The 27,578-nt window shown below is 54.5% G+C and overlaps 2 protein-coding genes and 1 pseudogene across 2 annotated transcripts; all 3 read right to left on the bottom strand.

Annotated features, from left to right (window-relative positions):
* Positions 1-645: 645 nt before the first annotated feature.
* Positions 646-1,085, bottom strand: LOC127192093 (NHP2-like protein 1). Its single transcript, XM_051149430.1, has one exon. The coding sequence runs from the start codon at positions 1,050-1,052 to the stop codon at positions 666-668; it is 387 nt and encodes a 128-aa protein (XP_051005387.1). The 5' UTR covers positions 1,053-1,085; the 3' UTR covers positions 646-665.
* Positions 1,086-2,698: 1,613 nt separating this feature from the next.
* LOC127192396 (orphan sodium- and chloride-dependent neurotransmitter transporter NTT5-like) lies at positions 2,699-7,869 on the bottom strand. The gene is made up of 7 exons (XM_051149678.1): positions 7,689-7,869; positions 7,356-7,597; positions 4,536-4,722; positions 4,041-4,242; positions 3,761-3,920; positions 3,271-3,436; positions 2,699-3,067 (listed from the first exon to the last, which is right to left on the bottom strand). The coding sequence occupies exons 1-7, from the start codon at positions 7,797-7,799 to the stop codon at positions 2,699-2,701; spliced, it is 1,437 nt and encodes a 478-aa protein (XP_051005635.1). The 5' UTR covers positions 7,800-7,869.
* Positions 7,870-14,080: 6,211 nt separating this feature from the next.
* LOC127192395 (orphan sodium- and chloride-dependent neurotransmitter transporter NTT5-like) lies at positions 14,081-25,605 on the bottom strand (annotated as a pseudogene).
* Between the last annotated feature and the right edge of the window lie 1,973 nt (positions 25,606-27,578).

Here is a 27,578-nt window from a genome sequence, read left to right as displayed (position 1 = left end):
GTCTCCCAGCATACAAACACCTGTAACTGCAGTTCCAGGGGCAACGCCAGGACCTGTCTCAACTCCACACTTTGTAAAAAAAGACGTGATTTTATGTATACAGTGTTCTACCTGCATGTACACCTGCAGGCCAGAAGAGGGCGCCAGATCTCATTATACATGGTTATGAGCCACCATGTGGTTGCTGGGAATTGAACTCAGGACCTTTGGAAGAGCAGCCAGTGCTCTTAACTGCTGAGCCATCTCTCTGGCCCCAATTCCACACTGCTTGAGGGAACCAAGTGCAGACATAAAATCAATCTTTTAAAAAGAAGAGAGGGCCAGGTGTGGTGGTGCACGCCTTTAATTCCAGAACTCAGGAGGCAGGCAGAGGCAGGCGGATTGCTGTGAGTTCGAGGCCAGCCTGGTCTACAAAGAGTCTAGGACAGCCAAGGATACACAGAGGAACCCCGTCTCAAAAGACCAAAAAAAAAAAAAAAAAAAAAAAAAAAAAAAGAGGGGGAAGGCGGCGGAATTCAGGTGCCTTGTTTTTCACTATTTTAGCTCAATTTTTCTTTTGTAGGAAAATATTTATAATAGAAACTGGCTGAAAATACTACATGCTAACAGACAATGTGATACACAAATAGGGTGGGAGTAGACAGGAAAGGGCAGAGGCCACAGGCCTACACCAAGAGCCTTTCAATAGACTGCTGAAAGGACTGGATCTGCTGCTTTAGCTGAGAGCCTTCTTTGATGGTAACAGAACAGGCGATGACAGGCCTGGAGACGCCACAGGCCCGTCCTGAAGCCTGCTTGGAGCGCACAAATACATAGGGGACATTCTTGTCTTCACACAGCAGTGGGAGGTGCAGGACGCTCTCCAAGGGCTCGGCGTCTGCTGCCATCACAATGAACTCAGAGATGCCTCTGTTGAGTGTTTTGGTGGCTTCATTGGCTCCTTTCCGAAGCTGCTTGTAGTTGCATGACTGCTGAACAAGGTCCAGCAGCTTCTTGGTGAGGTGGGCATCCGCCAGGGGATAGGCCTTCGGGTTCACATCCGCCTCCGTCATGGCTGCGCTGCGCCGGCCTCGCCGCGACCCTGAGCACAGCCCACCTCGGACAGACTCCAATTTTTTTTTTATAAGTGAAAGTATAGGTGTGTTGTGCAGTAGGTTTTCTAGTAAGCAGGGATGTGTTTCCTTGGAAAGTGTAAACTGGTGGACGGAGATGGGACCGCGGCCTTCGGTTGCTAGGGAAGGTCTGTGGCCCTGAAGCAGCTGAGGACCAGGCTCTACTCCTGCTAGGAGCTGGGTGCTCAGGGAGGGTTCTTTGGCAGATGTGGGTTTGCTTCTTGACTTCTTGGTGAAAGCAGTGACATGGACTGGGGGGCAGACTTATTCCTGGGGGGTCATAGCATGGGGGACAAGATCAGGTTAGACCTTAGTGTAATAATGGAAGCTTTGCCTTCTTTGTAAACTCAGTTATGTTATGTAAATATTTTTTTTTTTATTTTAACCCCAAGTGAGGGATTTGAGTTTGGGCCTTAGTTTGTCCACAGCTGATAAGTGCCTCCTGAGGGGTGCGGCCTTTGCCAGCTGGTAATGGCCTGCCTCTGCATCGTGAGGCAAGGAGAGGGTTGTGGTCTAGGACTCTGAGGGAGCTAAATAGGAAAGCCGAGAGATAAAGAGTAAGATGTGCCATGGTGGCGTATGGTGTGGAGTAGTTTGGAGAGTCCAGAGACAGACGGTGTGACGGCTTGGAGAGAGAAACGTTTCAATGCAGCGGCTTGGAAGACGCTGCTTGCTGCGTTTGCTGTTGATGGAGCCTGGTATTGCCCCAAAAGAACCCAACTGGCCCTCAATAGCTGGGGGGTAGGTGTCAAGGGGTCTGTGCCCCCTCTTTCCACTCACCCCTTTCTCTCTTACCCAGGGTAAGGGGTTGGCGGAAGGGAGGTAGGGGCTTCAACACCCCAAATGAAATAGAGTTTAAACACTAGCAACAATACCTTAGAAGGTGCTGCTGCTGCTGCTGCTGCTGTTGCTGCTGCAACTTCTTCAAAACACAGCGTCTGCTTGTGTCCTGAGAGCAGCAGGGGCCCCGGTTCATCCCCCTGCCAGCTACCCTGTGAAGTACGTGTGTGTGTGTGTGTGTGTGTGTGTGTGTGTGTGTGTGTGTGTGAAAGGGGGGGGGGGGAGAGAACACTGTGCCCACTACTAGAATGTGCTGTCCACCACCTCATTTATTGACAGACAACGTTGCTGTCTTGGCGCCATCTCAGGCCACCATCCCTGGGAGGTCAGTCAGTGCTGACAGGCGCGATGGCCGGGCAGGGCTTACAGGGAGCAATCGCATCTCTCAGCAACCAGGGCTGGGTCATATGCCCGCCTGAACACGCCAAAATTGTGTCCATATCACAGAGAATGAGGAGGGCCCTGGGCCCCCCATGTGTCCAGACTGCGAGCATGGGCCTCTGGGTGGTCCGTGTCCATTCAGAGCCCATAGGGGCTACTGGGGGAAGTTTGGGCTGTGTTTCTCAGTAACTCATCTTCTCCTTGCTGGGTCCACATCACCAGTTCCCGAAACCGGGTGACGCCACCACTGCTAAACAGGGCTCTCACTGGCCTCTCTTCCAGAACCCTAATGGCCGGCATCCCTTCTGTCCTGTGCTGCAGAAGGCCAGACCACCTGTTGGCGAGGGCAGCGGGTCTTGGGTGCATCAGGGAGAGACAAGAGAAGTGGAGCCATAGGGAAAGCTGAAGGTGGAGTAGTTTTCGCTGCCTGTTTTCGTCAGCACGTTCTGATGCTGAAGGAATGAGGTCTCTGCGGGGCTCTTGTTTTGGAACGAAGCCTTGTCTTTTTCCTGACTTCTCTTCAGGAGGTACATAGGCCTCTGGGTGGCCTTGTTGCTCCCTGGGACCACCTTTCTGGAGGATGCGGGCTCCTTTGAGACATCGCAGATAATGTCGTCATCCAGGTTCCACCAGCGCTGGAGCGGGTACATGGGGATGGGCAGGAGTGCCAGGACACTGAGGAAGGTGACCCAGCCCAGCACTATCTTCTGGTAAGGCTGCTTCATTTCCTGGGACTGGGGATGGGGACAGTGGGCCACAGGGGGAGGGGGCTCAGTCCAGATGCAATGTCCCCGGGTCCCCGGGGGGGGGGTGGTAGGATATACAGGGTGAGGGCTCAGTCCCGGTGCTATGGGTATGGGGTCACCCGAGTCCCGGTGGGTAGGAGATACAAGGGTGGGGTGCTGGGCCCCCAGGTCCCCATGGGCAGGAGCCGCACCATGCTGTCATTCCAAGAGATATAGTAGAGAGATTCACTGTGGTAGATATTCAGGAAGTAGATTGTGAACAGCGCCAGCAGCGTGGGCATTGTCACGTAGCTCCACAGGAAGGAGAAAGGTGCCCACACCAGATGCCCCAGCTGGCCAAATATCTCAGCCCTGAATCTGGGTGGAGGAAGGGACTGTTAGGACCGCTGGGCCCTAGACATGGAGAGACCCTCCATCTCTGGTTCTCTTGGAAGCTCTTGATGCTTAAGGTCGGGGATCAGGCCCTCCCTGGCTCTGGTCATGTTGTCACCCCTTGGGATGGCACCACTACCGCCCTTGGCCTTCAGAGCACCGGAGACTGCATCTTCCTGTAGGGTCTGACCTGGTGCTGTCTGAGGACCCACGGAGTGCCTGTGTTCCCCCCCCCCAAAGGCCTAGGATAGGCTTGATAGCCAGGCACAGCCCCACCCCCCATCCCACCCCCCAGGGGTTGGAAATCACCTCCTGATTCCATAGACCCAGGCCAGGGAAAGGTTCTGGAATACCACAATGATGACAAGGACCATAGGGACCAGGTGGTCATCAATCAGGAATACCACGTAGCTGCCGGAGCGGCTGGTGAAGATGAGGCTGCCCAGAAATCCTCCCAAGCAGATGACCACTAAGGGCGGAAGTGGATTGGGCTGTACTGGGGTTTCTGAGCTGGGGGGGTGTCCACGTGGGCGCTGGATACTTGGGATAAGGTGGGTATGGGGAAGGTTCCGGCGTAGGGGGTTTGTACCTGGCACCAGCTTGGGATGCTTTGACAAGACGAGGACCTTTTTCTGCAGAGGAAGCACGATGCCCTCCAGGAGCGTTACCATGGTGCTCAGACTCGTGGTGGCCAGGGCCAGGAAGAAGATGATGGCCCAGAAAGAGGAACCGGGAAACAGTGATATGACCTGAGAGAAGACCACATACGCCAGGCCAATGCCCTCCATGAACTGTGGGAGAGAAGGGATCTCAATGGAGCATCCGGAAGGGATGGGAATGGTGCGGTACTTGATTAGTAATGTCTGTCACGGATGGAACCATAAGATACCCAGCAAGGAAGTTGGAGGTGAAAGCGTTGAAAGCTGGCCTTCCTTGGCCGTGTGGCCTGGGTGACCTTCATTTCCAAGGTCCCCTGATGTGAGCCACAGACTAGCTGCGGCACACTGATGTACTCGCAGAGTCAGGGTGTGTGTGCTCTTGCCTGCTGAGAGGCTGCCAGGCCTGGCCTCCCTGATGAACACACCTTTTCCTTTTTCACTAGGATGCTGCACGGCAGGGAAAAATGGACCACCTCATGCTGGACGTGCTCGGGGAGCTGGTTTATCCAGTCCAGGAACTCCGGTGGGGGTCGATGGACAATGTCTGTGGGAGGCCTGGCCGCCTGAGACAGCACACCCTTGGCAATGAGGTTGAGCAGGTTGGAGACACTCCTGACGGGGTAAGGGGAAAAAAGACAGGGAGAGAACGGACTGCTTCACCAGCCATCACCAACCAAGGAATGAGAATAACTTTATGGTTGAGGTCAACACAACATGAGGAGCTGTATTTTTTTTATATATATATATATTTATTTATTATGTATACAGTGTTCTGCCTGCATGTACACCTACAGGCCAGAAGAGGGCATCAGATCCCATTAGAGATGGCTGTGAGCCACCATGTGGTTGCTGGGAATTGAACTCAGGACCTTTGGATAAACAGCCCAGTGCTCTTAACTTCTGAGCTATCTCTCCAGCCCGAGGAGCTGTATTAAAGGGTCTCGGCATCAGGAAGGTTGAGAACCACTGGTTAACTGAGCCATCACTTCCTCTTTGTTGTTTTGTTTTTAGAGACAGGGTTTCTCTGTGTGGCCCTTCCTGTCCTGGAACTTGTTCTGTAGAACAGGCTGGCCTCGAACTCACAGAGATCCGCCTACCTCGCCTTTGCTTTACAAGGCCTACAAAATCAGACTGAGAATAGGCCAGACACAGCCATGCCTTTCTTCCCCCCTTTAAGACAAGGTCTCGCTATGTAGCCCTGGTTGGTCTGAGACACACTATGTAGACCAGGCTGACCTCAAACTCGCAGAGATCCTCCTGCCTCAGATTCCCAGAGTGTGTGTCAGTGCCTGTGTGGAGGTCAGAGGACACCTTGCAGGGGTCGGTTCCCTCCTTTCTCCATGCGGGTCCCAGGGACTGAACGTACCCCGGCTTGGCAAACCAGGGCCTTTAACCGACTGAGCCACCTCACCCGCCCCACCACGATTATGGCAAGCAGCTCTGCAGTGAAATCTATGGATCTTCATGGTAGAAATGATTTGTACCTATTACAGTCTAGGGCGATCCTATTGCTCTTTGGATATTTTATATGGAGCTGCAGTGGGTCCACCTCAGATGATTCTAAGATTGTCTAATTCCATCTAACCGGTCCTCCTTGACCTCACTCTGAGACCTGAGCCCCCACCTCAGCACTTGACCTCTAAACCCTCCTAAATGTTTTCAGGGTCTCAACTCTTCGTGAGGGTAGATAGCACAGACAGGCTAAAGGGTCACTGAGGATACACTCCTCCCTCATAATCAGCTTGCATCTCTCTAAGATTTAAAGTACCGTGTGAAACGGTGGAGAGTGGACTATCAGAGCTCTCCTGAGGCTGATTAAAGGGAATCTGCTTCCTCCTGGTCAAAAGAATAGGATCTGGGTGCGTTCTATTTTGTTGTTGTTGTTGTTGTTGTTGTCTTGTTTTTTGTTTTTCAAGACAGGGTTTCTCTGTGTAGCCTTGGCTGTCCTGGACTCACTTTGTAGACCAGGCTGTCCTCGAACTCACAGCGATCTGCCTGCCTCTGCCTCCCCAGTGCTGGGATTAAAAGTGTGTGCCACCATGCCTGGCTCCATTCTTAATTTTTTTTTTTAGTCAGCTTAGTTAACAGTAACCCTGGCAGGCTGGGCAGTGTGACCTTATGCAAGGGGAGGAGGGTTGACATGCGTGCCTGTAATCTCAACACAGGGTGGGATCAGAAGTTCAAGGTCAGGGGCTGGAGAGATGGCTCAGTGGTTAAGAGCACTGTCTGCTCTTCCAGGGGTCCTGAGTTCAATTCCCAGCAACCACATGATGGCTCACAACCATCTATAATGTAATCTGATGCCCTCTTCTGGCCTGCAGGTGTATATGCAAATAGAGCACTCATATACATAAATAAATATGAAGAAAAAAAAAAAGCCGGGCGTAGTGGCACATGCCTTTAATCCCAGCACTCGGGAGGCAGAGGCAGTGAGTTCGAGGCCATCCTGGTCTACAAAGTGACTCCAGGACAGCCAAAGCTACACAGAGAGACCCTGTCTTGGAAAGTTAAAAAAAAAAAAGTTCAAGGTCACCCTCAGCTACCCAGAGAGGTCAAGGCCAGCACTGGCTACAGCAGAAAAAAAAAAGAAAGAAAGAAAGAAAAGAAAAGAAAGAGAATCTAGCCAGTGACAGTTCAGTGGACAGACCACTTGCCATGTAAACCTCAGTGTGGCCTCTGGAACCACACAGGAGACACAGACTGCACAGAGCTGTGTCCTGACCTGCACACGCATGCTCAGACACGCACACAGGTGCTCCAGCACCACCTGTCCACAGGCAGTGTTCTTAACCGCTGAGAAGTCTCTCTAGTCGTGGCACACGCCTTTAATTCCAGCATTTGGGAGTTCGAGGCCAGCCTGGTCTACAGAGCAAGTTCTAGGAGAAGCAAGCAAGCAAACCAAAGCCCAGTGCCTCGCTGCAGGAACGACCAATAAGGCAGAGGCCCTGGGACAAAGCTCAGACTCTAGTACTTTCCAAGTCTTCGCAGCTCAAACCGGCTATGCCAGCAGCTGCCTCCTGAGCCTCGGCAAGCTGTGACGGTAGCCTTGTGGGTTAAACAACCTCTTGGAAGTGTTCCTCGACTTCATTGGCAGTTTCTGAGACCTCCGCTTCCATTGGGTGGATTGCCCCTCTGGTTGCGTGCTCTGAGGATGAGGTGCAGCAGGGTACCAACGGACTGTGGGGCTGAAGGACGGCAGAGGTGAGAAGGCCTCTGCTGCTAAACTGCAGGGCTATGTCACTCACTTCTCAACACAGCTAGAGCCGCTGGTGGTGGCCCAGAAGCCCAGCATGAGGAAGCTGATGGAAGTGCTGAGCAAGGAGGTCACCAGGTTGATTATGGCCACACAGGATGCCAGCTTGATGTAGTTGTCGCCTCTAGTCTGGTAGGAGGAGAGAGTGATGATGGTGCCCATGCCAAGGCTGAGGGAATAAAGCACATGGCCTCCAGCCTGACGCCACATGTCCAGCGATGACAAGACCGGGAGCTGAGGAAGACCAGGGCAGTGAGGGATGGAGTGGGAGGCCCAGGGTGCTGAGGGAAGCGAAGGGCTAGAGAGTCTGGAGCCCTGCCCTCACCTCTGTGGTCACCAGGCGCCTGAGGCTGGCCATCGCGCCTTGCAGGAAGAGACTTCGGATGAAGAAGCAGATGAGGAGGACGTAGGGGAAGAATATGGAGAAGATCAGCATCTGGCCGGGTCCGTCAAGAGAGGCCGCGGGGAGAGGGAAACAGAGACGACTTTAGCGGGGCCTGAGAGGGACTGCAGGATGGCGGGAGGCAGGGGGCGGGGCGGGAGGCAGGGGGCGGGGCGAATGGGTGCGAGTGGTGCCTGAGGAATGGCTCCCAAGGTTCGCTGTTTCTGCACAGAAGACCACGACAGGAACCTCCCAACAGCCACCCCAATGCCGAGCTCCCAGATCACACAAGTAGTCATGCTCCTGTTTGCAAAATCTTTTCTGTTTCTCTTCTTTCCCTTTTAGACAAATCCTTCTACTCAGCCTCCGGCCCTGCTAGCTCCATGCCTCCTTGCTGTTCACCCTGCCCTTTGAGACAGGGTCTCACTACCCTGGAGTATGCTGACTAAACAGAGGCTGACCTGCCAGTGAGCTCCTGGGGTCCTCCTGTCGTCACTACCCCAGTTCTTGGGTTCCAATCAAGTCATCACACCTGCTTTCTTTTCTTGTTTTTCTTTTTGGAGACATGGTCTCTCTGTGTAGCCTTGGCTGTCCTGGACTCACTTTGTAGACCAGGCTGGCTTCAAACTCACTGTGATCCACCTGTCTCTGCCTCCCAAGTGCTGGGATTAAAGGCGTGGACCACCACGCCCAGCTCATTCGCCTGCTTTCTTAAATATGGGTCTTGGACATTAAACTCAGGTCCACATGCTTTTCGGTCTTTTTGTTTGTTTTTCGTGTTTGAGACAGGGTTTCCTTGTGTAGCCTTGGCTGTCCTGGAACTCAGACCGGGCTGGCCTCCAACTCAGAGATCCGCCCGCCTCTGCCTCCGGAGTGTGGGGATTAAAGGCGTGCGCTGCCACGGCCTGGCCATGCTTCTGTGTCAAGCCATATATCTCCCCAGCCCATGATGAGATGACTAACCCTCATTTGTCAACCTGACCATGCCAGAGTTTGAGGCGTGACTCTGAGCATGTCTGTGGGCTCTCGAGAGAGGATTAACCAATATGGGAACAGGGACTTTGAATGTCCCTGTCTACAGCCCTTGAGCCTGAGTGGAAGAAAGGAGGGACAGGGAAAAGGCCACCTGAGTGCCATCATGCAACTTGTCCTGCTTGCTGTGCTGCAGAGACCGGACATCCCAGCCATGTGTTCTGAGTGCCATGGGGCTGCATGCTGGCATCCTGTCCCCTCCCCAGGGGTCTGTACACCCTCAAGCCGTGAGCTGAAACAAACCCTTGCTCTGTGAAGCTGCTGCTTCTCAGGTCACAGTGATGGAAGAGTAAAACGGCCCCTTTCACACTGGGTCTAGTCAGAGCGGAGTCTATATTTGCAGGAGTAATGTCAAGAATTAAGTGCAGCTGGACTGTGGTGGCTCAAGCCTTTCGTCTCAGCACTCAGAGAGGCAGAGGCAGGCGGGTCTTTATGAGTTTGAGGCCAACCTGGTCTACAGAGTGAGTTTCAGGCCAGCCAGGGCTACACAGAGAAACCCTGTCTCGAAAAGCAAACAAACAAACACGCAACCAAAAAGAATTAGGTGTGTTAGCCTCCAGGGATGTGTAGGGGAGCCCAGATGTTCACATGGACACAGACACCAGAATGTGGCGACAGAGGCCGCCATGGGCACTAGAGAAGAAAATGGCTCTGCAGACGGCCTTGCTCGTGATGGAGGTGGAGGCTGGGGCCCAGGATGAGTCTAAGGAGTTGTGAGAGACTAAGTTTCTCTTTCGTGGAACCCTTGCTGGGGATGCGGGTGGCTACACACGCGAACCTATCCTGGGGACAGCTGGAGGCCCTGAGGGTTGGCAGGAAGGTGGCCGCTGGAGTACTTACTAGCACTGAACTCTTTATCCTGGTGATCATGGCAACATAAATGACTATCCAAGTGGCAAAGAGGCACAGGGTGAGGCTCAGGACCAGCTCCTCAATTCCTTCTTCTATTTGGTTGGAGGCTTCTAGCATGTTGTGGTACCAGAAATGCTGGTGGGGTATCGTCTGAAGGCAGGTGGTGTCTGTGGAAGGGGTGTGTAAAGAAATCCAGGTACCTAGGGGGCCACCTCACACGGTGTCTCCCCTACCTCTTGCCTGTCCTTCTCCTCACCGGTCACACTGACGTTATGCAGAAAGTGACAGTATTCCCAGGGTGGAGGGTAATCAAAGGAATGGCCAAGGTAGAAAAAGCTCCAAGACACCAGGGCACTGTTGTACAGACTCACCAGGACACAAGCCTGTGGGTGAAGACAAGGTGGGCCTGAGGGGTGTCCTGGAGGAGAGGGGATGCTGGGAACTTGTGCCTCTGCCACGTGCACACCCCCATTCCCTACCCCCACTCCCACCTCCCCACTCCCTACCACCCCCACACCTACCCCCCACCCCCCACCCCCACACTCCCCACCACCCCCCAGCCCCCCACTCCTACCCCCCCACCCACCCCCCACCCCCACCCCCCACCCCCACACCCCCCACACTCCCACTCCCCCCATCCCCCCACCCCACCCCCCACCCCACACCCCCCACACCCACACCCCCACACCCCCACCCCTCACCCCCCACCCCCACACCCCACCCTCCACCCCACCTCCACACCCCCACACCCCCACACCCCCACCCCCCACACCCCCACTCCCTACCTCCACACCCCCACACCCACACCCCAACCACCCACACCCCCACACCCCCACCCCGGCATACCAGCATGCTGGAGTAGCCCAAACCGCTGAGCCAGGGGACCAGCCGCTTCCAGGCCCGGATGTTGTCCATCTGTAGCCACTGTCCTATGATCATCTCCATGTACAGGAGGGGGATTCCCAGCAGCACCAGCAGGATGACGTAGGTCAGCACAAAGCTTCCTGCAGAGAGGTGGTGAGAGAGGGGCAGGGGAGAGGCTTGCTGGGGCAGCTGGGAGCCCCTGCCCCATCCCCCATTCCTCCCTTCCCTTAACCTCGGAGCAGAGGCCCTGGCCTCACCTCCTCCATTCTGGTGGCACAGGTATGGAAAGCGCCACATGCTGCCGAGCCCAATGGAGAAGGACACCAGGATCAGGAGGTTCTCTGTGGTCTTGGCCTGGAAGCGGTTCGGGATCTTGGTGATGCGAATCTCTCTGGTCCTGAAGCCCCAGGGCAGGGATATGGGTTTGATGCTCCACTTCCTGGATGCGGGCTTTTCCTTCTTGGCCTTGAGAGATGCTTCAGGTGGTTGATCCATGGCCTCCTCTTCGCTGGCTCAGCTCCTGAGGGGGTCTTGGGGTCACCCAAACCGGCAGGCTTTAGGGGACAGACTTTTGTGTAGAACCAGCATCCAGAGAAGCACAGGGAAGTGTGGGGGCGGGGAGTGCAGAGAGCATTTGATTTATAATGGATCCTGTAGCAGGTGAAATAGCTAATCCCATAAAGGTGTCTGTGGCCAAACCTGACGACCTGAGTTCAATCCTTAGCACCCACGTGGTGGGAGAAGAGAGCCAATCCCGAAAGCTGTCCTCTGACCTGATATATGCCCAGTACTGCGTGTACACACACACACACACACACACACCACAATAAACATGCCCGGGTGTGGTGGCGCATGCCTTTAATCCCAGCAGCACTCGGGAGGCAGAGGCAGGCAGATTGCTGGTGTACACAGCAGTTCTGGGACAGCCAGAGCTACATAGAGAGACCCTGTCACATGAAACAAAATAAATATGGCATAGGAAAATATTCATGATATAATAGAAGAAAAATGTATAGAATTTATAAGAAATTCATATAGCATATATAGAGACTAATACATAGATTTGTGTCCTGTGTATAGTAATAGCCACATGTAATATTCCACAAGAAAAGTTTCTCCATTCCCAGTGTTACAAAATTTTTAAAAAGTCATGTAATGAAAGTTTATAAGCCGTGTCCCCTTCCAAAATCTTCAGGAGCAAACATTTAAAATCATTGGTTTGGCAGTGGGGATTTTTGTTTTGATTTTTTTTTTTTTAGGTGCTCTTGAGACAAGCTCCCAATCTGGCCTCAAATTTTTGGTCCTCCTGGATCAGCCTTGGGAGTTCTGTGCTGACGGAAGTGCCATCACATCAGCTGAAATCATGGTGTCCTTTAAGATCGCACAAGCCTTGAACCTAGATAAACTAAAACTTCAAATGTCAACCGGGCAACTGGAGGGACGAAGTTTAGCAGCTAAGAGGCCCTCACAACAGCCTATAACTTCAGCCCCAGGACCCCCAGTGCCCCTTTCTGGCCTCCAAGGGGATTAAAGAAGTGAACCTACTTATGCAGGCAGCGCCTTGCTGTGTAGCCCTGGCGGTGCTGGAGTGCACAGCTCCACCCAGCCTGAAAACATGACTTTTAACAAACACTTGCTCACTATCAAGAGTCTTTACAGAAACCTGCTGGTACCGTTTGCCCGTCGTCGCGGACCGAGACAGTCCCGCCTACAGGGAAGCCCCGAAGGGAAAGGCGGCTCGCCCGGGATCGGATCCCCAGTGGGCGAGGCTGGCGGGGGTGGGGGTGGGGGCCGGGGGCAGGAGCAGCGGTCCCTACCCGCCTCCCGCGGCTCGCCCTCGCTCTCTGTCTGGGCGAGCTGGTCTGTGACGTCACCGGTCGCCAAGCGTATTCTGCCCTGTGTGGACTGTTAGGTCACCTATTGCCAGGTAGCTAGGGTTCTAGGGCTAGGTGAAGTCAGTGGTTGCTATGCAGATTTGACTTTGAGCAGGCTGAGTGAGGTCACTAGTTGACAGATTTCACGTTTACACACCGGGTGGGTTGGGGCAACGCCAGGAAAAATAACAAGTAAGTGTAGGGCACATACCTATCATCCCAGCAGTTGAGAGGTAGAGGTCTGGGTTGGAAACAAGACTGAGAGAGAGAGAAAATGGAAGAATAACAAGGAGACAAACCAAACAGATAATAAAGATTAAGGATGATAGCAAGCTAGAAACAACGAGGAAAATGTAGGTCTGAGGACTATTTTTTTAAACGACTTGAGGAAATGAAATTTTATTTTTAAAAAAATGAAGAAAGACAGCCTTTGAATTTAGAATTGTAAGAATATATCATGGGAAATTCTGGAGGAGCGATTCCTAACCTGCCCTTCACAATAGCAGCAGTGCTGACAATAAGCCAAGGATGGGGCCAGGTGGGCCGAGAGGAACGGTACTCCAGCTTGTAATGCCAGAGTGAGGCCCACGAACCTTCAGCATCACCTGTGCCAACGTGAGGCTCGGATCCAGAGCAGAAAGGCAGGAGCACTGCAGGGTGGGGCTGGTGTGTGTGTGTGTGTGTGTGTGTACAGCAAGAATGTCATTGAGGTCAGAAGACAATTTGGTGGCTCTCTCCACTTTCACCTCTTTGTTACTGGGTCAGGTTTGTGGCGGGTACGGCCTTTTTATTGTTTGTTTGTTTGTTTTGTTTTGTTTTTCGAGACAGGGTCTCTCTGTGTAGCCTTGGCTGTCCTGGACTTGCTTTGTAGACCAGGCTGGCCTCGAACTCACAGAGATCTGCCTGCCTCTGCTGGGATTAAAGGTGGGCGCCACCATGCCCGGGTTTCATCTCCCCTTTGTTCATCTTCTTTGCTGTGCCTTGTCTCTCCTGGAGCTGTACAAAAGGGCTTCTCTGAGTTCTCTCCAGCTTAAGCATGAAGGCTATTGGTACTGCATATGATCTGAGTGAGGGTGTCTATGAGGTAGGGGGACAGATGACAGGGTGAGGAGCAGGGCATTTGCCGCAGGAGACAGCTTAGAAAGTGTCACTTGAGCCGGGCGTGGTGGTGCACGCCTTTAATCCCAGCACTTGGGAGGCAGAAGCAGGCGGATCGCTGTGAGTTCGAGGCCAGCCTGGTCTACAAAGTGAGTCCAGGATGGCCAAGGCTACACAGAGAAACCCTGTCTCAAAAAACAAAAACAAACAAACAAACAAAAAGAAAGTGTCACTTGGCTGGGAGGGGAGGGCAGGGCAGGGTTACCATGCTTGCTGTGCTCACCTGCACACTCTGGGGCCTGTCAACACCTTGTTGTGGAGGAGGGAGGGACTTAGCAGGCTGAGTTGCTGGCAGATGAGTTTTAGGGGGTGGTACAGTGGCTCGGCCTATGCCTGATGGCATGAGTTTTATTACTGAGGACCACATATCGGAAGGAGAGAAGCAAGTCCTGCAAGCTGTCCTCTGCCCTCCACATGCATGCTCACACATAGACACGCCCCACTACACAAACACAAGACTAATTTTAAGACTCTGTGGCCTGCAGTGGGGTGACTGTTCTTAGCAGCGAGCATGGCACTGGCCTCCCCATTGGTTGAGGCCATCCCCAGGTCTCCTTAGCTGAGGAGCAGACTTGGCGGTGGATCCAGCATCAGAACTGGTAGGGCAGGGAAAGCTTGGGGGCTCAGGGCTAGACAAGTCACTCTAAAATAAAAATAAAAAGGACAGCATTGTGGAGAAGGCAGACTACTCGAGGGGAAAGAAAAAAAAAAAAAACCTCACACTCAGAGTCTGGAGCTGCATGCCTTGTTTACTGGCCAGCAGCAGCCCTGTGCTTCCGTTACCCCTGTGGGAGGCCCACAGGCTGCAGGCCAAGCATGGAGCTCACTGCACATCCACACGCACTGGCAAGGGGCTGGAGAGGCACTGGGGTAAAGCAGGGGCCCAGGCAGGAAAGTGCTTCAAGGCCAGCGGGCCCCACAGGTCCTCTGCCCTGGGCATCCAGGTTGGTGACAGCTTTAAACTGCTCTTCAGAGCTGCCCCTTCAGTCTGCTGTAAGAGATTCAAGATGTCTGGCCTGATGAGGGAAGTTGGACGTTCAGCTGACAGGCTTTTTTTTTTTTTTTTTCTTTTACTTTGTTTTGTAGCCTTGTAGAATACCGGTTGAGGCCCCTTTCTTAGTGGCTGGCCACTTCCCAGTGAGAGTTTAGGGGCTGCCATAGGTCTGAAGGGAATCCCCGTGGTGAGGCAGTATGCACGGGTGAGCAGGACCAAGGACAACAGCGGTACCGACTGTTGGCTCTGTTTCTTAATAACTAAACTTTATTAAACAACCCAACTAGCTTACGCAAGAAGGAAAAAAGGTTAAAGGGACAAAAGAGTGAACCTTCCGGTATCCGTTCCACGGGACGGGCCCTTAGGTGTCTCTCTGGCCCGGTCTGCTGCTCCACACGCGCTCCAGCCCAGGCTGAACCTGTTGTTCTCTCCTCCCCACCTGCCTCAGTCACGTGGGAAGGGCGGTCTCCTTCTCCAGTTGAGGGTCAATTAGAAAAACAATAGCCCAGTTGGGGTTCCCAGGTCTGCTTCCTGAATTCCAGGCCCAGGATGGCTCCACTCAGTCTGTCACAAGGTATTCATGGGGTGCCCCAAGGGTAAAGCCTGCCAAGACTGCTTCCACCTGTGACAAAGCTTAATCTTTCCCACAACCGATGGACCACCTCTTTGGACTGTGGAGACAGAGGGAAGTGGGATTAACACAGCGAAGTTTCCAGAAGAGGAAGAAGATGTGTGAAGGGGAAGGGGGAAAGGGGAGCTGGTGAGTGTCCTGTGACCAGAGCCAGTGGCCAGGTCCTGGGCTCACAAGGGCCTGAGGTGAGTGGCGCACTCAGTCTTGAGTCCCAGGCATTGTAGATGATGCCCCCTGCAGAGATGAGTGACAAAGGCCAGGAACAGGCCTAGCAGCACCACGGGAGACACACAGAGCGCCACTCCCAGCCATAGCCAGGGAAGTTGGGGCGGCTCAGCAAAGCCATCATGTCTGCAAGGAACCGCCAGCCCCGCCGGCCTCTGCCTCCGAATCCTCAGTTACTCTGTGGCAGCTCGGGCCGCTTTATCTCTGCTCTCCTTCTCTCATCCATTTCACTGCCATCCAATGCCTCCCATGGGTCCCACCCGCTCTCGTTCTTGCTGGTGTGACATCTGTGATGTGGTAAAGACCCTTCTAGGTTCTAGGTACCCAAAGCAAGCCACGCAAGCCAAGCAAATGGCCCTCAGGAGCTCAATCCTGGTTTCTTTCATGTTCGCAATTTCTTTTTCTTTTCTTTCTTTCTTTTTCCCAGACAGGGTTTCTCTGTGTAGCCTTAGCTGTCCTGGACTCACTTTGCAGACCAGGCTGGCCTTGAACTCACAGCGACCCGCCTACCTCTGCCTCCCAAGTGTTGGGATTTCTGCGCCACCCCAGCAAGGCCCTTTGATCCAGGGTGCTCGACTCCTGGGTCCTATTCAGACTCTGCTTGAGAACACCTTCCTCAGTAAGCCCATCCTCACCTCAGTGTTTACCCTTACCTGCTGTGGACGTGGGCCGCCCACGTGACCTGCACTGTGGACGTGGGCCGCCCACGTGACCTGCACTGTGGACGTGGGCCGCCCACGTGACCTGCACTGTGGACGTGGGCCGCCCACGTGATCTGCACTGTGGACGTGGGCTGCCCAGGCTGCTGCACATGGCCCTCTCCTACAGAGCCTGTGCTTTGAGAGGAGCTCAACAGAATGAATCCATCCCAGCACCGCAAGGGTCTCCTGACAGAGGTGTCCTGGCCCTAAGGAGATGGCTCCAATATACACAGAAAAGCCGGGCACAGCGGTGTGCCCCTGAGTCCCCAGCACCGGGGAGGCGGAGACAAGAGGATCTCAGAGACTTGCTGCTGGCCAGTCTAGCCAAATTGGTGAGCTCGAGGTTCAACCACAGACCCTGTCTCAAAAATTAAGTGGAGATCAACACCTGACATTTGCTGCCAAGTCTGATGACTTGAGTTGACCAACATGGTAGAAGGAAAAAAAAAACTAAAACAAAAACAAATCCCACAAGTTGTCTGCAAACCTTCACCAAGGCACTGTGTCACACACATGCCCATACACGTGCACTTGCCTAGACAAAATAAATGTTGTTTTTTTTTTTAAGTGGGCTGGAGAGATGGTTCAATTAAGAGCGCTTGTTGCTCTTGCTGAGGATCCAGGTTTGATTCCTAGCACCCACAGGCAGCTCACAACTGTGACTCCGGTTTTAGGGAATCTGTCGCCCTCTTCTGGCCTTCATGGGCACCAGGCACACATGCCACGCACAGACATACATGCTGCAAAACATTCAGACACATAAAACAATACCTTTTTAAATGTGCGGAGACTTAATAAAAAGGTTAGAGCGGGGCGTGGTGGCGCACGCCTTTAATCCTAGCACTCCGGAGGCCGAGGCAGGCGGATCGCTGTGAGTTCAAGGCCAGCCTGGTCTATAAAGGGAGTCCAGGACAGCCAAGGCTACACAGAGAGATGCTGTCTTGAAAAACCAACCAAACAACCAAACAAACAAACAAGGGGTTAATGAGTGTTGGGGGTTGGTCTGGTGCTCTGTGTATTTAGACACTAAATTCTGGGTCCCAAGGTCTGGCTGCAGTCCAGGCGAGCGCATTCCCACGTACACTTCGCAGTGTTGTGTAAACTCTGCTCCCCAGTTATCTCTGGTTGGTTAATAAAGAAAAGCTGGAAAGCCTGTATCTGGGCAGAAGAGAGGTTCTAGCTTAGAAAAATCAGTATAAATCACACCTGCCCAGTTATGGAGCTTGCTAAATAAATCAACAGGTCTCTGTGTCATTTACCTTGAAGAAAATCCTTCTAGAATTAATAAAAAAATGAGGGAGGGAATGGACTCCCAAGACCGTGTGCAAATGCTGCTGTGGGATCAAGGCTGGCCTTGCACTCACTGAGCTCTGCCTGTCTCTGCCTCCAGTGTGCTGCACTGTTCTGCTCACCCTAGTCGCTGTGATGAAATGCCTAACAGAAATTTAAGGGAGGAAAAGTTTATTACTTGGGCTCTTGATTTCAAAGGGAGTTTGGCCCACCATGATGGGAAGGAATGATTACAGAGGTACGGAAAGCAGCTGGCTACTGTGCAACAGTACCCAGCTCTCCTAACTCCCTGCCGATCTTCCTCCCGGTTTCCGGCCCGACCCCTTCAAGTTTCCACCAACTACCTTCTCCTTTTAGCTGCTAGGTCCACCCTCCACCTTGGCCCCCCACCTTTTTTTTAATGTTTTGTTTTTTTCCAGACAGGCTTTCTCTGTGTAGCCTTGGGTGTCCTGGGCTCGCTTTGTAGACCAGGCTGGCCTGTGCCTCCTGAGTGCTGGGATTAAAGGCGTGTGCCACCACCCAGAGTTCTAAGAACTCTTAAAGGGCCAGTTGACAAGCAAGTGCTGATCTTTTAAAGGGCCAGGAATAGAAGATAAACCACGCTACCCATCCCCTGGGGCTAGAGCAGAGGGCTGAGCATCACTCCCATTGGCCAGCCCTAATCACCAACAGGCTACGCAGGCTTCAAAACAGCCCCACAAGCTGCACACAGACTGAATATTCAAAACACAAGCTTGTAGCTGGCACTTCAGATTTGAAGCACAAAATAACAATAGTAGTAGTAGTAATAATAATAGTAACAATAATAATAATAAATTAATTAATTAAAAAACCGGACAAAAGCCTTGGGCTGGATGTTGGCCCGGCCCCCATTCCACTCCAGTCTGCTCGCTCCCCACCAGCCTCCCACATCCCTGGTGCCCTCATCAAGCCGCTGCTGCCTCTTACTCTGGACTCTTACACAGCCTCCGAGCTCCCTCCTTGCTTCTGTTTGTTTTTCCTCCACAGAGCCAGAGGTGCCTTCTTAAAAACTAAACTTGGGGGGGGGGGATGGAGTGGGGTGCAGGCCTTTAATCAGAGCATTTGGGAGGCAGAGGCAGAGGCAGAGGCAGAGGCAGGTGGATTCTTATGTGAGGCCAGCCCGGCCTATGTAGCAAGCTCTAGGGCATACAGATATGTATGTCTCTTAAAAAAAAATTTTTTTTTTTAATCTGATGATGATGCTTCTCGCTTAAAACCACCCAGTGTTTTGTTGCACACACTACACACGGAGCCAGGTCATATCATGGCTGACAAGGTCTCACTCATCTTCTGCCCTCAAATCTCCTAACTTATTCCAGCCTCCATGGGTTATTTGCTCCTTAAGAGCTTCCAGCAGGTAATTCCTCTGGTGTACACACATGCGGGAACACTCACTCACAAGGACATGCTCATGTACACACACACACACACACACACACACACACGCACACACACGCACACGCACACCACATACATACAAACCCTGGCCCCTCCCTCATGTTACCTAGCAGTCTTCTGACGTGTCACCCTACCATAAAGACCTTCCTTATCACCCTGTCCAAACTACACACAGCTCCTTGGAACCAAAGGAGCCTCCTGTTTCTTCTTGTCCTTTGTCCCGTGTGCACGCACAGGAACACGGACGCTAGAGCTTGCCGGCAGGTGGCGGCGTCTATTGCTTCGACCTTATCATTCTGAGACAAGGTCTCTCATCGAACTTGACGCTCTCCTGTCTGCCTGTCAAGGCCCTGGGAAGAACAGGTGCCACTGTGGCCACCTGTGTGGGGTCTGAGGACAGACCTCAGATCTACACGCTTGCACAGCAAGGACTTGAGCAGCTGAGCCTCCTCTTCCCACCCCCACTTGTCCTTTACGGTCTTTGTGTCTGTCAGCGCTGCCGCTGTCTGTCTACAGCACTAGACTGTGGCCCAGCTCTTCACCTCTGAGCCCCGCAGACCCAGGCTACAGCAAGGTTCTCACATGGGGCGATGCTGATGGTGGGCAGCCCGACCCAGGATTCAGTCAGTAGCCCAAAGTAGTAGATGCCCGATGGTTGGACGAAGAGGAGGCCACACAGGACTGTCACCATGGCAGCACCCGCTGGGAGGAAGCATTAGATCAGGGGCTGAGGGGTGGGGGAACAGGGCCACAGGTGAAGGTACCTATAAGCATCCTTGCCTGTCTCCCGCAGAGGGAGAAGGTGTCCTGGCGCATTAACATTAGGTTGGTGCACAGCCCCAGACACAGCAGCAGCAGCAGCAGCAGGAAGCAGAGGACAGTCAAGATGTCCAGTGGACATCAGGAAGACAGAGTGAGGGCTCTCCTCAGTCTGCAAGGACAGAAAGGGAGGTGCTCTCTTTCCCTTTTCTAGATGCTTCCTGGAACCCTGAGTGGAAGAAGGGAGCGGACCTGGCATGCTGGAAGGACCCCGGCCCTGCAGTCCCGAGAAGGCATCTGTGAGCCAGCTGCGTCCTGCATCGTCACCAGGACAGCGCCCCACATTTCCTCCTGGGACTGATGAAAGCTGACCTCTGTGTGGTGCAGAGCACCCAGTTGGCCCTGAGCTTCTCCACTGACCTTCAGAAGCGTCTCTGGATGTTGCATTCGGGCACCTCGCTGAGTACAGCAGTCTTCATGGCTGGTGGGAGGCTACTGAGCCAGGAATTGCAGGTGGAGGTCGGGTTGTCCTGCAAGTCAGGGGGACTGCACCTCAGGAGGGAGACTCCCCTGGGCTATCAGCATCATGAGTGTCTCTGTGTTCCTGAGGACGAGGGTGAGTCAGAACTGCCCGGCGTTTTGGCACTGGCCTTCCCTCTCTCACCTTACTGATGAAAGCCATCTTGAGCCCTGCATTACTGACCTGGGCAAAGGAAAGCCTGCGATGAGATCTCGAGGATGCCCATTTCAGGGCCATGAGGCATGTGTACCCCTGGGGGACCCGGGTCAGGGATGTTTTACAGACTTCCTGGGGACTCTGTGGTCTTGGTCTTCATGGTCTTTTCTGAGACTAGTAGGGAAAGGCCAGCCTTCTAAGTTCCACATTAGAGAGAGCCGGGGGGGGGGGGGGGAGGACAGCTTCCCTAGACTCTGAAGGGTATGACAGTCCCATGTTGTGCTACATGAAAGAACTGTTACCTTGACCCTGACCACAGCCCTTGCCAAGAGCAAAATGCAGCTTTGTGAAAGTATAGATTGATCATGTCCTAAAAAATGACACTAGGATGCTGTTCTGGTCACAAGCCAGTTACACGTTTGGACTAATATTCTCATTGTGAATAAGGTAAGCTGAAGGATGTTTCTAATCTTCTTATAAGAATTAAACTGGGGCTGGAGAGATGACTTAAGAGGTTAAGGGCATTGACTGCTCTTCCAAAGGTCCTGAGTTCAAGTCCCAGCAACCACATGATGGCTCACAACCATCTGTAATGTGATCTGGTGCCCTCTTCTGGCCTGCAGGTGTACATGCAGGCAAACCCAATGTACACATAATAAATAAATAAATAATTCTTTTTTTTTTTAAAGGGCCTGGTGTGGTGGCCCAGAAGTGTTGGCAGTTCCTTTCAAGGGATCCGACACCCTCACTTGGCTTCCACAGACACCAGGAATACATCTGTGTCATACATACATCTGTGCAGGCAAAACACGTGCATATAAGTGAATAAACAAAACTTTAAAAGGACAGGAGCTGGGAGTGATGACACACAGCTGCAGGCTAAGCACTGAGGAGTCAAAGGAAGGAAGGTCAAGTGCAAGGCCATCCTGGCTACATAATGAGGCTCTGTCTCAGCAAAGCAACCTGAGGGAACTTTGGTTTCACTGCAAGGAAACCAACATGCAATGTACACATATACCATAATATACCCCGTGTACACAGGGGACTAGAACTTGTCACTAAGACCAACATAAGATGAAGAGTTGGTGGACAGTCCCAGCTAGGAGAGACGCCTGGGGTGTGCCAGAGGAGCAGGACTGCAACACTGTGGAATGCGCAGCTAAGGGGCTGCTCAGAAGCAGACTTCTCTGGATGGCTCTGTGTGGTGTAGTCTCCTATGCTGCTCTCTGTGCGAGGGTGGCCTTCACATGCCTGCCATTCTTAGTATCTGAGATGCCGGCTGGCCACCTCTGGAGCTCCCTAAGGTCAGAAAGAGGCCCCAGGACTCCAAGAAAATGGCCTGTGTTCTCAGCCAAGAGGAAGCACAGCTTCCGGCCTCCCTGTAGTTGAGGTGTGTGATTAGGGTGTGAAGCTGCCCTGGGTGACCTCCCCAGGGAATTGGCCTTACTTCCTGCAGCAGCGATGTGTGGTTATGGTGGCCCAGAAGCCCAGGACGGAGAGGATGAGAGGCATGGTAGACAAGTTGAGGGTCTTGATCAGGGACACAAGGAAAGCATTGCCAAGGCAGACATTGAAGTGAGGCGTGTGTGAAGACAAGGAGACAATGAGGCCAAAGCCTGGGGACGTCAAACATGACCTGCAACCCTGTCCGGGACCACACCATTAGGGACCACAAGTGCGACAGGGACACCAGGATTTGGGGAGGGGAAACCACAACACAGATAGCACCCTCTCGAGGGAGGAGGCCCAGGAGACAACAGCCGGCTGCTGTGCCGTTCTCAGAGTTAAGAGAACTGAGAAAGGACCTTACCTTGGGGACTAGCAGATATTTAAGCCCATGCTCTATGCCTTCCATTAGCAGAGCAGGAAAAGGAAGCAGGTGGTGATGAAACAGGGAAGTGGCACGGAGACAGAAAGACCCTGTGCGGACAGTGCAGCATGTCAGCCCTCCTGTTAACAGAGGGGTGGATTAGGATGCAGAAGAGCTGTCAGCCAGGCAAGGAGCTTGCAGAGGTGACTGGCCAGGAGGGAGAAGCAAGGTCGCAGCACTTTAGAGTGCCAAGGGCCTCGCGCAGCTCACCTTCCCAATGGATCTGATCCCGCTGACCATGAAAACACAAATGAAGCACCAAGGCAGAAACAGGAGCTTGCTCAGGCTGATGGCTGGCAGCCCTCAGTCCTCAGTTCTGTCCGAGGCTCTCAAGGTCTGCGGACACAAAAAGCACGTGCAGGATGCTGCCTGTTCACATTCAGGATCTGGGCGGACACGGCTTTGGGCAAGGCAACCACCCCACCCCTGCATGGCTCTGCTCTTTCCCTTGTCTTCTCCTTCTTGCCCCTCCTTGCTCTTTTCTCCTCTTCCCAGCTCCCAAGTGAAGACTTGCCCACTCCTCCGTCCTCACTGAAGGTATTGGAATTCCTTTGCAGGGGACATTTCTGCCATGGAAAAATGAAGTAGAATGTGTGGCTCATGTAGAAGAGGATCCAGGAGTTGGACATGCTGAAGTAGGTATTAGTGATGAAGCTCGCGTGGGGACCAGGGCAGGAGGGGCAGGGCCCTGGCGAGGGCAGGAGGAGCAGGGCCCTGGGGGGGACAGGAGGGGCAGGGCCCTGGGGGGGACAGGAGGGGCAGGGCCCTGGGGGGGCAGGAGGGGCAGGCCCTGGGGGGACAGGAGGGGCAGGGCCCTGGGGAGGGCAGGAGGGGCAGGGCCATGGCGAGGGCAGGAAGGGCAGGCCGGGGGGGGGGCAGGAGGGGCAGGGCCCTGGGGGGGGGGCAGGAGGGGCAGGGCCCTGGGGGGGGCAGGAGGGGCAGGGCCCTGGGGAGGGCAGGAGGGGCAGGGCCCTGGGGAGGGCAGGAGGGGCAGGGCCCTGGGGAGGGCAGGAGGGGCAGGGCCCTGGGGGGGGCAGGAGGGACAGGGCCCTGGGGGGCAGGAGGAACAGGGCCATGAGGAGGGCAGAAGGGGCAGGGCCATGAGGAGGGCAGGAGGGGCAGGGCCCTGGGGAGGCGCAGAGGAAGGGAGGAAAAGGGGCCCTGGGGAGGGCAGGAGGAGGAAGGAAGGGACAGGGCCCTGGGGAGGGCAGGAGAGAAGAAGGGCCCTGGGGGGGGCAGGAGGGACAGGGTCCTGGGGAGGGCAGGAGAGGCAGGGCCCTGGGGAGGGCAGGAGGAGAAGGGCCCTGGGGGGAGGGCAGGAGGGGCAGGGCCCTGGGGGGGCAGGAGGGGCAGGGCCCTGGGGAGGCAGGAGGGGCAGGGCCCTGGGGAGGGCAGGAGGAGAAGGGCCCTGGGGGGGGCAGGAGGAGAGGAGAAGGGCAGGGGGGGCAGGAGGGGCAGGGCCCTGGGGAGGGCAGGAGGGCAAGGGCCCTGGGGAGGGCAGGAGGAGAAGGGCCGGGGGGCGCAGAAGGGGCAGGGCCCTGGGGAGGGCAGGAGGGGCAGGGCCCTGGGGAGGGCAGAGAGGGCAGGGCCTTGGGGAGGGCAGGAGGGGCAGTGCCCTGAGGAGGGCAGGAGGGGCAGGACTTGGGGAGGGCAGGAGGGCAGGCCCTGAGGGGCAGGAGCAGGAGGGGAAGGGCCCGGGGGGGGGAAGGAAGGCGCAGGGCCTGGGTGGGCACGGGCAAGAGGGGGAAAGGGCAGGCCCTGGGGGTGGGGGCAGGAAGGCAGGGCCCTGGGGGGGCAAGCCAAACCAAGGGGCAGGCCCTGGGGGGGGGGCACCCCCCCCCCCCCTGGGAGGCAGGGAGGGGCAGGCCCTGGGAAGCAGGAGGGGCAGGGCCCTGGGGGAGGGCAGGGGGCAGGGCCATGGGGCGGGCAGAAGGGGCAGGGCCCTGGGGAGGGCAGGAGGAAAAGGGCCCTGGGGGGGCAGGAGGGGCAGGGCCCTGGCGAGGGCAGGAAGGGTAGGGCCCTTAGGGGGCAGGAGGGGCAGGGCCTGGGAGGGCAGGAGGGTAGGGCCCTGGGGAGGGCAGGAGGGGCAGGCCCTTGGGAGGGCAGGAGGGCAGGGCCCTGGGGAGGGCAGAGGGGCAGGGCCCTGGGGAGGGCAGGAGGGGCAGGGCCCTGGGGAGGGCAGGAGGGGCATGGCCCTGGGGAGGGCAGGAGGGGCAGGGCCCTGGGGAGGGCAGGAGGAAAAGGGCCCTGGGGAGGACAGGAGAGGAGAAGGGCCTTGGGGAGGCAGGGAGGAAGGAGGAACAGGGACCTGGGGAGGGCTGGAGAGGCAGGGCCCTGAGGAGGGCAGGAGGAAAAGGGCCCTGGGGAGGGCAGGAAGGGTAGGGCCCTGGGGAGGGCTGGAGGGACAGGGCCCTGAGAAGGGCAGGAGGGGCAGGGCCTTGGGGAGGGAGGGAGGAACAGGGACCTAGGGAGGGCTGGAGGGGCAGGGCCCTGAGGAGGGCAGGAGGAGCAGGGCCCTGGGGAGGGCTGGAAGGGTAGGGCCCATGGAAGGACAGAGTTGGGATCTTCTCCACAGAAATGGTGGGCAGAGAGCAGCAGTGGAGGCAGGCTTGTGAGGCCTGGGGGACCAACACACTGTATCCGACTCCGCCAAACCAGGGGCCCAGGGTCTTCCCCAGGGCCATGCTCTCTGCTGTGCCCTCTGACCAACTGCCATCTCCATGGAGAGGAGAGGGATTCCCAAAGCAGAACAACATTAAGATGTACCCAATAAAGAAACTGCCTGTGCACAGAGAGGAAGGACGCTGAGAGCAGCGGGCTCACGGTACCTGTACTTCTTCATGCACCAAGGAAGACTGGGCACCACCAGCGGCCTTCCTCAGGCCACAGGCTTGAGGTTCGCCTGTTCCACATCTATCACTAGCCGAGTACTTCCAGGAGTGTCAGATGCCTAGTGGTTGCCCACCTCCCCTCCAACACCCTGCCTGACCAGCCCCTGGGTTATGCTCACACCCTGCACTATCACCTCCTGACCCCGGATGACCCTTTACATATCTGGTGCCTACCCTGTCTCAGGAGTCAGAACCTTTTGGGTCCACATGTCCTGGTTCCCAGACTTACAGCCTCCTTGGTGACGCCACTATAAGACAAAGCGCCAGGCCCTAGTTGGTGTCATCAAGTCGGCCATCAGGCCCAGGATGCACCCAGCCTTGCTGGACCAGAGCGGACGGGGAGTGAAGGTTCTTTGTCTTCCTCATTCACCTTTGTCTTATTCCTGAGGACGCCTGTCTCAGGGGTGTTACAGTTGCTTCTTCCATGGCACTGGCCTTCAGCTGCATGGTACCTCCTGCCTGAACCTCCAAAGCGTGTGTCTCCCAGGTCTGAGCATTTGCTACTTGGGTCTCTGAAGCCTGGGTCTGTGCAAGCCAGGCTGGCAGAGACCAGGTCCTTATGTCCCCCTCCTCCCACTCCATAAGGTCTGGCCCCAGCTCAGAAAGCCTTGTTGGTGAAGGCATGTTTTCTCCCAGAGAGGACTCTGAAAACTTTGACAAGGATCCTGAAGGCACAGCCTCTAGAGAGGCTCTCGGTTTGGCTGGGGAAGGTGTGCCTCTACTTTCCTTAGTGGACCTTAGAATCAAAAGCTACAGATTTTAGGTGAAATCTAATGAGGAAATTACTCTTAGGTTACTTAAGGATTCACTGAGTTTCAGACTATCTCTAGGAGACTATCATTTCTATACCCTACACTTACTGACATTCAAACACAAACACCACGTATGCCACGCATATAAGTACCACACTTAGCCGGGCAGTGGTGGCGCACGCCTTTAATCCCAGCACTCAGGAGGCTGAGGCAGGCGGATCTGTGTGAGTTCAAGGCCAGCCTGGTCTACAAAGTTAGTCCAGGACAGCCAAGGCTACACAGAGAAACCTTGTCTCGAAAAACAAAACAAACACCAAAACAAACAAACAAACAAAAACCAAGTACATAGTTACACCACACATGTTTGCATCACACATACCACATAAAGGTATCATAACACACACACACACACACACACACACACACACACACACACACACACTAAACCAAGGTAGCATATTCATGGTCATCTTCACACATACCACAAACACTCACCAAGATAAACACACATGTACCACACACCACACCCAGACCAGACTGACATATACCCTACACACAAGCACCATGCACACACACAGCGCCTGCATATAGCACACGTATGAATGAATTAGCACACCCATACATACACTCACCACATATGCTCCACACCTATCCACCACACACTCGCCCCACACACACAGCACTCGTACCATGCACACATTGCTTACATTAATTTTTTTTAATTCTTCAAACTGTTTTAACACAAGAGACCCGGGTCTGGATGGCAAACACCGACAGGCAGGATGGCGGGAACGGCACTGAGGAGTTCTACAAACAGAGATGTACGCCCTCCAAAGCTTCTACCAGCAAGCTCAGTCTTCAAGAGCCTAGGGCGGGGGAGTGCCATGGCTCTGAGGCCAGCCTTGGGCTACAGAGAGAGGGGCTGTGTGGATGGGGGAAGTGTGTGTGTGTGAGATAGAGTCAGTCTGATTCTTTCTTTTTTTTTTTTTTTTTTTTTTTTGTTTTTTTGGTTTTTTGGTTTTTTCGAGACAGGGTTTCTCTGTGTAGCCTTGGCCATCCTGGACTCACTTTGTAGACCAGGCTGGCCTCGAACTCACAGCGATCCGCCTGCCTCTGCCTCCCGAGTGCTGGGATTAAAGGCGTGCGCCACCACGCCCGGCTCTTCCAGTCTGATTCTTTCTAAAGTGGGCTACTGTTTACTGTTTTGAGAATGGAACTTACCGTACCACCTAGGCTGGCCAGGAGCTCATGATGCCTCCTGTACCTCTGCAAGCCTCCCCACTTGTCAACATTCCAGCTCAGCTCAGCTCATACAAGTCTCACAGACAGCCATCTCCTACCTCTCTCCACCCACTTTTGTTCTTCCTCATGGTGTCCCTCACAATCTTGTCTTCCCTGCCTCCTGCTCTACCCCCTCCCCAGCTCCCGAGCCAGAAAACTGCCCGCACCTCCTGTCTGCGTCTCTTTGTCCTTGATCGCTGTGCTCCCCCCACCCTGACCTTTGTTGGGTCTTCCAGTGTTCCAGGAGACAGGGCAAGGAGTGTGCTGAAAAGGAAAAAGAGAAAGGTCTGTGAAGGCTGGGCATAGTGGCATGTGTGTAACCCCAGCAGGGAGGAGACAGAAGCCAGCCCAGCCAGCCAGCTCTACAGCAAGGGAACACTGTTTCATGAGACAAGGCAGACAACTCCTGAGGGAACACACAGGAGGTGATCCTCTGGCTTGCTTACATAGACACACACACACACACACACACACACACACACACACACACACACACACACACCACGCACACGCACGCCCATAAAATAAATTCCAAATAGACTAAGTCTATATATCTAAATTAAA

Source organism: Acomys russatus, chromosome 7, assembly GCF_903995435.1.
Source record: "Acomys russatus chromosome 7, mAcoRus1.1, whole genome shotgun sequence".
Classification (NCBI taxonomy): Eukaryota; Metazoa; Chordata; class Mammalia; order Rodentia; family Muridae; genus Acomys; species Acomys russatus.
The sequence above is the reverse complement of the archived record's forward strand: the minus strand, read 5'-3'. Positions and strand labels throughout refer to the sequence as shown.

Coding starts and splice junctions, on each gene's coding strand:
- LOC127192093 (XM_051149430.1), bottom strand. CDS start 1,052: ATGACGGAGGCGGATGTGAACCCGAAGGCCTATCCCCTGGCGGATGCC.
- LOC127192396 (XM_051149678.1), bottom strand. CDS start 7,799: ATGCTGATCTTCTCCATATTCTTCCCCTACGTCCTCCTCATCTGCTTC. Junction 4,723..7,355: donor GGCTCTAGCTGTGTTGAGAA/GTGAGTGACATA, acceptor TTACCCCGTCAG/GAGTGTCTCCAACCTGCTCA. Junction 4,243..4,535: donor TCCTAGTGAAAAAGGAAAAG/GTGTGTTCATCA, acceptor TCTCTCCCACAG/TTCATGGAGGGCATTGGCCT.